This window comes from Cetorhinus maximus, chromosome 8 (assembly GCF_964194155.1).
Source record: "Cetorhinus maximus chromosome 8, sCetMax3.hap1.1, whole genome shotgun sequence".
In the NCBI taxonomy this organism is placed as follows: Eukaryota; Metazoa; Chordata; class Chondrichthyes; order Lamniformes; family Cetorhinidae; genus Cetorhinus; species Cetorhinus maximus.
The window spans coordinates 23860492-23872911 of record NC_135886.1 but is presented as its reverse complement, the minus strand read 5'-3'; the positions used below and the strand labels follow the sequence as shown (position 1 = coordinate 23872911).

Below are 12420 nucleotides of genomic sequence, written 5' to 3'. Positions count from 1 at the left end.
TGGACAGAATGGTCTCTTTCCATAGTTCAGTGTAAGTGAATCAATGCACACATTAGGCAAGGCCGGGATCTTGCTTGGCTGTAACGCCTCTGGGGCCAAAACGTCTGCCAGGATTCATGCTGGACATAAGAATCACTGTGTAGGCAATGTCTTAGAAGGCAGGTAGCCATGGAATCAAAACCCAATGCAAGGTAGTGCCTGCAATTGAGAGAAAGTGAGGAGAATAAAATAACCTTCCCTGAAGTAAGTTAACATTCCTTGTCGCCGAATCGACACATCAAGAAATTAAGCATACCTGACTCATGATTTCTTGTCCGAATGGATGGAAGATCAAAGGCCAGGACCTTTAGGTTGGTGAGTGGGGGGCAGGGCCCGCTCACCGACACGTAAAATGACGTGGGATGATGTCGGGAGTAACTCCCGACGTCACCCCGCGTCATTTCAATTTTCAAGTTGGCGGGGGCGCAGCCGAAACAGCTGTGTGCCCCCCGACCTGTCAACGGTCTATTAATGCCATTTAAAAAGTAATTGAGATAATTAATGGACCTGCCCGTCCAACCTTAAGGTTGGCGGGCAGGCCGGGAGCCCTGGCGGGCTTCAGAAAAAGCATGAGACCTCATCCATGGGCGGGATGGGGTTTCGTGAGGGTTTTTTAAATTTTAATAAATGTATGCTTTAAAGTGATAGACATGTCCCAACTCATGTGATAGTGTCACATGAGGGGACACGTCAGGGAAATTTATTTTTGCCCCTTCACCATTTCTAAGTTTGGCGCCGATCTCCCTGAGGCAGCACTTAGCCTCAGGGAGATGAATGCTCTCTTTCATGCGCCTGCGTGGAAGAACGCACTCTCGGCTCAGGGAAATCCCCCCCTCCCCCCCACCCCCCACCGCACAGGGAGCGCACAGCGCTTCCTGGTGGATGTCACGCTATGCGGGCCTTAATTGGCCCGCCCACGTAAAATGGCGGCGTGCCCCCAATCAGGGGCGCCAATCGGAGGCGCACCCGCCCACGCCCACTCTTGCACTTACCCCCCAACGGGGGGGAAATTCTTCCCACAGGCTAGGGGAATGGGGGCGTGTGTAAAACCTCCCATTATGTGCTCCCGGCAGAAACAACTCTGTCCTTGGTGTAACAGAACAAGAAAATCTCCTGAAAATACAATTTAGCATTTCTCCCGCTGTTACTTACGTAACAATTTTTGAACTGTTTGTCTTGTTTTGCTGTATGGCAAATATCACATCATTGTGACATTTCTGATTTCAATGAAGCCAAGGAAGGATTTCTATTCCCTCCCCCCTCACACTTTGTATCACAGGTAGCATAATATTACAGGAGGGTACAGTATTCTATCATCAACACTGAAGACTATGTTACTTCAGCAAGTAGATCCATCAAGATTGTAGTAAACATGTGTGAGTAGTAGGCAGTCACCAGCCTCAAATCCACAATCTCCTCATTGGTTTCAAGCACTATACCACTCAATAACTACTTATTCTGACAATGATTAATAGCTATTGCCAGACAGAGTATCTTTTCCTGGAGCCATCATTCATTAGTGTCACAACTATCGCAAAACAATGGCACCAGGGGAAACAAAAAAGATAAGGTCTATGAAGAGAAACTCTTCATTATCATAATAGGCTAAAGCTGCCCATTGCCTTCTTTCCCGTATCCTACCTAGAAGTGTATGCTCACTAGATTTATTTTGAAGAGAAATTGCTGACCATTTTATGCATAAAAACACCAAAATTCTGCCTTCGCAATGAGAGTGGGGGTGATTTAAAACCCACCCTGTTGTGGCTACACAGTTAAAATAATTTCCAAAAACTTACTGCCCCATTTTTGCTCAATTCCTGCGCTCTACCTGCTGCCAGTGTGGACCCATTTTGTATAGGCGGCCAAGATACCTGCCTGACGCAGGCAGCAGCCTCATTAATGATGTCATTAGGACCCCGATGGAATTTTAAGTGTCAAGTGAGTGGGCAGCCAGACCACTCAGTGAGACCTGGTCTGTAGGAACAAGGGGCTAAGGCAAGTGCTAAACCTAATTTTGAGAGGTTCACAGAAGCAGGAGTGGCCTCTGCTGTCCTGCCTCCCAAGTCCCATCCAATTTCATTCCATCACATGGTTGACCTGAAATCTCAGAGGCAGGAATGCTACCCATTGCACCAGAAGATCTCTTATCTTTATCTATGGAGTCTTTTTTAAAAGAAATCACCATTGTTAGCTTCAGGGAATCAATCAGGTCTCCTTTACTCCTCGGAATGATGACTTTCCCTGTCCCATTTCATCATATCCTAAGTGGATCCATCGAAGACAGAAGAGACAAGACTTCAGAATGATCCATGAGTCAACTCTGAGGTGCCTGGCCCCCCAGAAAGTCAGACTTCTACTAGGGATCCTATATCCTTAGCAGTAATATAATTTTCTTTGTTTAGGGTCCCAGTGGGATGCATGGTTCAATACACAGACCAAATAAATCCCTGATTTTATGCTATGATATCAAATCTCAACTGATCGAGATAGGCACACAACAAATGATCTCACTGATCCTGAATCAGGAAGGGGGAAATGTAAACGAGGTTTCTAATTCCTGATCGCTATCTCAGAAACACGCGCGTGTCGATGTCAGGTGACAGGAAGGGTCAAGTCCCTTGGTGATCGCCCCCCCCCCCCTCCCCCCACCATTGAATACGATGCTGGCAATCACTATCGATGGCTATACACAAAGAATTTCTTACTTCAGTTACATACCAGTGAACAGCTAGCATAACTGGAACCACACATCAACATGAGCTGGACAGGTACTTAACGTCGAGGAACTGAGGGAGTAACGGACAAAAACCAGGGGTGTGGAAATAAACTCAACTGGTCTTTCGAAGAGCCAGCACAGAGACAATGGGCTGAATGGCCTCCTTCTGTGCTATAGGTCTCTACAATGCTGCGATGAGTGAGTGCAATCAGCAGAATGGAGCAATGAGAAAATAGGGGAGGAAGCGATTCTGTATTTCAGTGCACATTCTGTAAACAAGTCCACTAAAATTGTGGGCATAAAAGTGGCATTGCTGTGTGTGGATGGTTCAAATGCAAAACTAGTGCGTTATTGGGGCAATCATGAAATTCGATTTTTTTAACAAGTATCTAATACCTATTTTAGAACTACTTAGATGTCTAAAGTTTAAAATGTAAACAATTTGCCTCATCATCTGTAGTATATGGGTCTGGCACATACAGGGTTAACATGGGACTGAGTACAGTACCCCCTAGACACCGACGTAAGAGAACACATGACCCACACCTAGAGGTGAGTGTAGTGTTAGACAGAGCTATGTGTAGAAGCAAGCATAGAGACAGCTCAGAGTTTGGACCTTTACTATACCTAAGTATATATATTTTCTCCTAGTTAATAAATACTTACTGTTGAACTACCCAAGACTATGAATATCTTCATAGGACCTTCTGAACTATGCCCAAAATCTTTCAACATCACCTATTCTTGAAAAAACATAAACACTGCTGTTAACTGGGGTCTGACGTCTCTTACCATGGAAACAAGAAATTATTAAACCGACCTTGTCTTCTTCTTCAGCTGGTTGGAAGATCAGCAATGCATGATAATAATCTACATCCCAGAGTACTTAAGAAAGTGGCCCTAGGAATAGTGGATGCATTGGTGGTCATCTTCCGAGATTCTATAGATTCTGGAACAGTTCCTACAGATTGGAGGGTAGCTAATGTAACCCCACTATTTAAAAAGGGACGTAGAGAGAAAACAGGGAATTATAGACCAGTCAGCCTGACACCAGTAGTGGGGAAAATTCTAGAGTCCATTATAAAATGTTTAATAGCTGAGCACTTGGAAAACAATGCCAGAATCGGACAGAGTCAGCATGGATTTACAAAAGGGAAATCATGCTTGACAAATTTACTGGAATTTTTTGAGGATGTAGCTAGTAGAATTGATGAGGGGGAACCAGTGGATATGGTTTATTTGGACTTTCAGAAGGCTTTCGACAAACTTCCACGTAAGAGATTAGTGTGTAAAATTAAAGCGCATGGGATTGGGGGTAGTGTATTGAGATGGATAGAAAACTGGTTGGCAGACAGGAAACAAAGAGTAGGAACAAACGGGTCTTTTTCTAAATGGCAGGCAGTGACTGGTGGGGTACCACAGGGATTGGTGCTGGGACCCCAGTTATTCACAATATATATTAATGATTTAGTTGAGGGAATTAAATGTAATATCTCCAAATTTGCAGATGACACAAAGCTGGGTGGAAGGGTGAGCTGTGAGGAGGATGCAGAGATGGTTCAGTATGATTTGGACAAGCTGAGTGAGTGGGCAAATGCATGGCAGATGCAGTATAATGTGATAAATGTGAGGTTATCCACTTTGGTAGCAAAAGCAGGAAGGCAGATTGTTATCTGAATGGCTATAAATTGAGTGAGGGGAATGTGCAACGAGACCTGGGTGTCCTCGTACACCAGTCGCTGAAGGTAAGCATGCAGGTGCGGCAGGCGGTAAAGAAGGCAAATGGTATGTTGGCCTTCATAGCGAGAGAATTCAAGTACAGGAGCAGGGATGTCTTGCTGCAATTATACAGGGCTTTGGTGAAACCACACCTGGAATATTACGTGCAGTTCTGGTCTCCTTATCTGAGAAAGAATGTTCTTGCTATAGATGGAGTGCAGTGAAGGTTTCCAGACTGATTTCTGGGATGGCGAGACTGACATATGAGGAGAGATTGAGTCGGTTAGGATTATATTCGCTGGAGTTCAGAAGAATGAGGGGGGATCTCATAGAAACCTATAAAATTCTAACAGGACTACACAGGGTAGATGCAGGAAGGATGTTCCCGATGGTGGGGGATTCCAGAACCAGGGGTCACAGTCTGAGGATACGGGGTAGACCAATTTAGGACTGAGAAGAGGAGAAATTCCTTCACCCAGAGAGTGGTGAGCCTGTGGAATTCGTTACCACAGAAAGTAGTTGAGGGCAAAACATTCTATGTTTTCAAGGAGTTAGATATAGCTCTTGGGGTGAAAGGGATCAAAGGGTATGAGGAGAAAGCGGGAGCAGGCTACTGAGCTGGATGATCAGCCATGATCATAATGAATGGCGGAGCAGGCTCGAGGAGCCAAATGACCTACTCCTGCTCCTATTTTCTATGTTTCTATGCTTCTATGCTGAGAGTTGTAATCTGATCATGGTTCCAAGTCTTGTTCGTGTAATTTGATCACAAGTACCAGCATGCAGCACAAGTTGTAAAAGGTAAAAATAATTATTTGATAACAATATTCCAGAGCTGACACCTTTATATATTCTAAACTAACACACATATATTTCCACTACTCCTTCACTTACAGGACCTCACTCTCCCTTGACAATCATTATACGCTGCCCCACTATACACTGTACCAATCCCTCGTTTATTTCTAAGTTTTTAGAATTTAGAGACAAATTATCCACAGGTGTTTAAGAGTTTGTATCCTCAGGTCTTGTTCTGGAAGCATGCCACTATTTGCTGTCATATTAGGGAATAATTACGTACAGGCTTGCTGCTGTTACTTATTTCCTGGATACTGTGCTGAATCTGTTATTCTTCATAAATGAGCTGGGTTAAAATAGAGTGCAACACCAAACAAACATTGTAATAGTGTTCACAACCAAACACAGCTGGCTTCTTTTTAAACTTAAGAAACCAACATGAAAGGTCATGGTGAGTGTTTTAGTTAGAACGCTGCCAAGTTGAGAAAAATAACACAAGATGAGGTATGTAGGAAACAGTAATTACATGATGCCAAACTTATGTTTTAAGAGTTGGGATGGAGGAAGAAAAATAAAGGAATTCTACAGGGATTGGATTTGAAAGGCTGGCAAAGGATGAGTTAGAGTGAGTGTTTGTCTCAATGCAGCGGACTTGTCAGGAGCAAAAACAGGAAGGTCAAATTAGGAGGATCAGGAAGAGGAAATTTCAGAGGAGCACTTACCATGGTAGCATTGAAAAAGTAAAGAAAGCCAAGAATGGTTAAAAGGAAGGGTGTTGGGAGCTACAGGTGGCAAAATTGCTACTGGAAAAATAGGGGTTAATAAATGAAAGCCAGCACCAATTTGCTAACTGTGTTTGACTAACTTCACTGAGTTCTTTGATGAAGTAATAGAGAAGGTTGATGAGGACACTGTGTTTGATGTTGTGGAAATAGGCTTGTTAGCAAAATTGTAGCCTGTGAAACTAAAGGGGCACTGACAGCCTGGGTATAAAATTGCTAAGAGACAAAAATCAGAAAATGATTGTTTTGCAGATTTGAGAAAGTGTTCAATGGCACCACTGGTTAGGGAAGGGGAGGAAGGGTGTGCCTGGGGGATGCAATGGTGGTGATGGTGGTGTTGGGACCACTGATCTTTTTGATATCTGTTGATGACCTGGGCTAATTGAAGGCCTCATTCTAAGGGCCAGCACAGCAGGTGCAATGGACCGGATGTCCATCTTCTATGTTATATCATTCACTCTAACTAATTACTTCCATTGACTTCATTGGAAAGGAAATTTAGGTGAGTTGACACCATCCCCCAAGGTTAAAATTATGCCCATGAGACCAAGAATATTGATAGCTGCTGAAGGACTGAGTGGACACATCATAAGTAAAAGGTGGTTAGATTTGCGATAGAAATAAATTCACTGTGGCCTCAAATTTATGCTTAGTGTAGTTTTAGCATTGACAGTAACCTATTCTAAATTTAAGTAGGTTACCTACTCATTAAAACAATGCTACTTGGAAATAACTAAGCTTGTATCAACATTATATGGATGATATATGCAAATTAAAAATATTAATATATTTTTAAAATTCTTGTAAACACTCAGCCAGCTCAGTCAGCAGATGGGAGGGAGGAAGGCCATGTTAACATTTCTGGTTTATGACCCTTCATTCTGCTGTTACCCCTATTTTGCTCCAACTGCAGATGCTGCCTGACTTGCATGTATTTCCAACATTTTTGGTTTGTATTTCCGGCTTTCAGAATCTGCAGTATTTTTCATTTTGTTTTGGGTTTCTTGCCCTGCACAACGGAATGTTGAATTATATGTATTGTCACATGTTAAGCAAGCTAATATACCTAAATATCAAGTTTCTCAATTTTCTCACTGACATACTCTGAGAGAATTAAAACAAGCTTCTGCTTGCAGCTTACAGAGTTCACATAACTTAGACATGACAAGAAACTGTTTGAGGCCATTATTGCAAATTATTAAGTTTTAAATTTAAGTTAGGTTAAATTAAAAATTAAATTTAAAATCAAAACCTGATATCAAACAAAATGACCTCATAACCTTGGAAGCTGTCCATGGTAAGTGCCATGGCTGCACTGCTGGCCATACAATCCAATCTTCTGAATTATAAGCAGTGATCAGTAAACTGGAGTTTCTCTTAAAAATTAGCCCAATTGACAGCTACCCATTCCATTATATTTGTCAGGTTTGTTTAGCAAATGGCGGTTTGCCTCAGGTAACTTTCCAGCAAGAAATTAAGAAAGTGAGTGGAACTTTTAACATAAAAACTGTAACATATCCGAGTATCAATCAGCACGCTAATGCTTCAAGATTTTATCTAATCAGCCCGGAAGTGCTTTATGTCTAAAATATACAATGTTTCTCACATAAAATCATGTTCAGGTTTCAAAGGGTAGTTTCTCAAAGTTCCACCAGACATTTCTAGCCAATTAGCGATAAGCCTGGAGTCACTGAAAGCCAGTTTGGCTAAGAAATATGTTTGGCTCTTGGATGAGAAATTGATTAAAATGGTTATTTGTGTCAGTTTTGAGACAATGGAGGGATCTTTTGCACATTCCAGAGATGTCAGAGTGTCTCCCTTTCATAAGTTAGTTCAGCCATTCTGCCTTGCAATACAAGGTGGGCCCATCTTAAAAAACATTATCATAACTTGGATGCAACAAGGAGCAATAGAAAAGAGTCAAGTCCTGCTGTGAAAACTTGCTTCTGTTCATTCATTTTACATACAAAATAAACCAGTTTGTAAGTTTGCAATTAGCCTCACCTCACCCCACCCAAGTGTTCTTTAGTCCGCACTCCTAAAAATAGGAGAAATGCATGTCAGGTGTATGTGCAAGATCAGTGTATCCAATACACAAGTTATTTTAATTTTATGGGCCCTGGGTCCAATATCGTTGAATCAGACTGCAGGCCCACCACTTGTAACAACCGGACATGTAAATGGAAGAAAAACGGTGGAGGAAAACTACTCTGAAAAACTGCAGAGAGAATTCTCTGTCTCCTCACATGGTATCCCTGTTGCCTCAATTTGCATTCTATTATTGCAGTTTTGTACAATGGATCGAAGACTAAATAAAGCTGGATCACCACATTCATAGGAATCTTACAGTTGTCCCACCGATCATGGCCAAAAGATGAAACAATCCTTGTAATAAGACAATATACCACCAATACTTAACATTTATAAGGGGGAAAGTTTTGAATGTTTAATCACAAATGCTGGCTTCCTCATTGGACACCCTCTTCTGTGCTGATTCAGAGGTTGAGTTGCTTTGCATTACAGAGCTTAAGTTGATCCACTTGCACTGAATATAGCGCATCTGAGTTTTCGTAAGGCTTCAGTTGTTTAAGGCTGAGCATTAGAGACCAGAAAATTCCTAAGTTGTGTGTGGAGTTAACTTGCCTGAGCCTAGGTGGCAGTAGGGGTTCTGCAACTGGCTTCAGAGCCAGGGAGAGGAACAAAATTACATCAGGAAGGGTTTCATTCCTGATCAAAGGCCTTTGCTGGAAGCTATAGGTGTTATGTGAGGCCACAATGAAATAGTCTATCAAAACCTACTCTCTAAGTTCCCAATGAAGAATGACCACTCAGATGAGGTATTGGATGGCAACCAGTATCTGCAGACCAGTGACCCAGCAAGGAATCATTATCTTTGGGATAAGATAAGGGGAGGAATATTAATAGGAAAGACAGGAAAGCACAAACACAAGCCAGACTTCTTTAATATTTTCCTGAAGTCTATGTGGCTGATTGTTTGCGATGCAATTATGTGTTTGGCAAACTTATTGTAAAAGATGATTTAAAAAACTCTTTCATCTGTACAGAGCATACTAATAGCTTTAAGAAACAGAAGATATCGGAACAGGAGTAGGCCATTCGGCCCCCAAGCCTGTTCCAAAACTCAATAAAACCATGGCTGATCGGCTACATCAACTCCTCTTTACTGATCTATCCCATATCCTTTGATTCCCTTGCAGCTTTTGTACTTCAGGAATAATCTGAAGTTAACCTAAGTAGCTAGAAAAGTAAAGTAGCGTTAGGGAAAAAAAATCATAATTTTCTCCTATCAAACCTCTTTAGTTTTTTTGTTTTTAGAATAAATATTGGTAAAAGGAAAAACATAGAACTGCCTTAGCAAATTAAATATTGTGCTGCAAAAACCTCTTCTAATTATGCTCAAGATATCCAATGGCAGCTAATGGGTAATGAGCCAACATAATGATTTTTTTTTTTAAAAAGAGGTTGTCATGCAAACACATACTTTAGTGTTAACCATTAAGAGTAAAGACTTGATTTTAAGCTAGTAAGTTCTCACTCCATTTTAAAAGCAAAATACTGCAGATGCTGGAAAAATGAAATAAAAACAATAAGTGCTGGAGATACTCAGGAGGTCTGGCAGCATCTGGGAAAGAAACAGAGTTAATGGGCAGAATTTTGCCCTTGGTGGGCGGACAGCCGAACTTCACCGCCGAAACGGGGCCCGCCGCCATTTTGAGTGGGCAGGCCAATTAAGGCCCGCCTAGCGGCCTGCCCGACAGGAATTTAAATTTTCAGGAAGGCGGGCAGACAGTGAAATCAGCTGTCCGCCTGCCAACCTGTCAATGGCCAATTAAGACCATAAGACATAGGAGCAGAAATTAGGCCATTGAGTCTGCTCCGCCATTCAATCATGGCTGCTAAGTTTCTCAACCCCATTCTCCTGCCTTCTCCCCGTAACCTTTGATCCCCATACCAATCAAGAACCTATCTATCTCGGTCTTAGATACACTCAATGACCTGGCCTCCACAGCCTTCTGTGGCAATGAATTCCATAGATTCACCACACTCTGGCTAAGAGAGGCCAATTAAGGCCATTGACAGGCTAAGTAAGATTGTTAAAGACCCTTCCCTCCCGACGTCATCCCGCGTCATTTTCCCCTCGGCGACCGGGCCCCGCCCCCAAATCGCCGACGGGAAAATCCTGGCCAATGTTTCAGGTCTGTGACCTATCATTTTCTGTATTTCTTTTTTACTCAGCTATTGCATTCACATGTTATTATCGCATTGCACAGATATCAGCAAAGTGGGTACTTAATGACTTTAGGTTAAATATGATGTGACCTAAAATGTTATACTTAAAATTGTACTGAACAGAAATAAAAACTGGCAGGTAAATGACAACTAACTCCATCAGTGAATTTGTTAGGTTATAGCAAAGGCATCATAACTTCCACCACTAGCACAACACAGCTGCAAAATACAATGCAACAATTTGTTTAATAGGTGGATATCCATTTACCAAATCAGGCAGAAGACATTTTGTGAATCACGACAGTTTTATTGTTAAACTATAATTCAGAACAAATACCAATTTCCACTCCACCCTTCTGGATCCTCTCCCTTTCCAGGAGCTAACTAACTTCTGGGGGAAAAACCCAATTCTTAAGTACAGGCTTCAATGAGCGTAACCTGGTCTCAATTCACTCTGAAACTTGCCCTGGTTTACTCTTAAAGGGACCTGCATTTCAAACATTGTCACAATTTACCAAGGCTTCTTCAGCAGCTTCTTCACCTACCAAAACCACCTAGAAGGACAGGGGCATGCATATGTGGACTCCACTGCCTGCAAGTTCCCCTCCAAGTCACACACCATCCTGTCTTGGAAATATATCATCGCTGCTTCATCGTCACTGGGTCAAAATCCTGGAACTCCTAACTTAACAGTTCTGTGGAAATACCTGAACTACACAGACGACAGCAGTTCCAACAAGGAGGCTCATCACCACCTTCTCAAGGACAATTAGGAATGGGCAATAAATGCTGGCCTTACCATTGATGCTAACCTCCTCATCCTTCAGGTACTTAAGAGGGTGTTGTTGACCATGGACTTCCATTGGATTGGTCCATGATTATGCTTGGCAAAGTACTGCATTGGATTGTCAGTGTCTCCTGCAATATGGCTGACCAAGAAACTCTCGCTCTCTTACTGCCTGCCATCTAGGCTATTGGAAGGGCTTTCAGGCTGATAATCAAGCTGATGGTCATGTTATAAACGAACCTTCCATGCCATCAAGTTCTGAAACAGGACTTGAACCCAGAGCTTCTGGCTCAGAGGTAGGGGCGCTACCACTGCACCTCAAGACCTCCTGTCATTGATGCTCACATGCCGAGAATAAATTTTTTTAAAGTTGTGAAGATTTCACATGAAGCAAACTGATTTCCATTCAAACAGAATTTGTTTTCACATGTTCCAGTAACCTGGCAGATCCAAGCTTACCTGTGTAGTCTTCATTGCACTCACAGGTATATCCTCCTTCTCTACTCCGACAAATCCCATTGTTTCCACAGGGGTTTGAGTAACAGAGGTCAATTTCTGTTTCACAGTAGTCTCCAGTAAACCCTGCTGGGCACCTACACCTCAAACCATTTATCGGATGGATGGGACGAAACAAAATTGTATCCGAGGTGATGAACGGGGCGGAGCTATCAAACTTCAACACAGACACACACTTCATGTAATTCTCACAAGGTTCCCGGAGGCAAATGTTGTCATCAAATGGGAGCACCCTTTGTGTGGAGATGGCTGTCAGAAGAGTGCGGTTGAGGTAAATCTGCTCCTGTAAGTCCTCAGAAGAGAAAAATTGATTTTGGGCCCCACCAGGTAACAAGACAGACAGACTGACATTAAGGATAGTGGCCCTTACGTCTGTGTCATTTTGTATGTTGAATATCACAATGTCCTCTTTCATTGCTGATAATACGGTGGCCACTCCCTCAACAAACAAAGATAGGAGCGGAGAGAGAAACTTCTCTTGGGACATGTTCTCCAGACGTAAGGTAATGCTGTTGCTCAACATTTCATCAGTGACAATAGTGACCTGCAGCGTACACTGGGCTGTAACACTGTGAATACCATCTGAAAAAAAGGACAAAAAGCCATATTAGATAGGGCACCTGCTATAATATACAAGCCCTTATAATCCTCTGAACAATATAGCTCATAAATGTCTGTATATTACACCACTGTATGAACACTTAGCCCTTTTATATCAAATTCCTCTTCGCCCCCCCTTTTTAACGGAAGCATAAATTCAATTGAAATAAATGCTTTTAGCCATCCTTTGAAATTGAGGAGGACAAGAACTG

At 42.3% G+C, this 12420-nt stretch overlaps 1 protein-coding gene across 1 annotated transcript in view; it reads right to left on the bottom strand.

Annotated features, from left to right (window-relative positions):
• celsr2 (cadherin, EGF LAG seven-pass G-type receptor 2) overlaps window positions 1-12420 on the bottom strand; it is a 328955-nt gene that overhangs the window by 216138 nt on the left and 100397 nt on the right. Inside the window, exon 2 of the mRNA XM_078547792.1 lies at window positions 11552-12190. Within this exon, the coding sequence (XP_078403918.1) occupies window positions 11552-12190 (639 nt within the window). The remainder of the gene's footprint in view (window positions 1-11551; window positions 12191-12420) is intronic.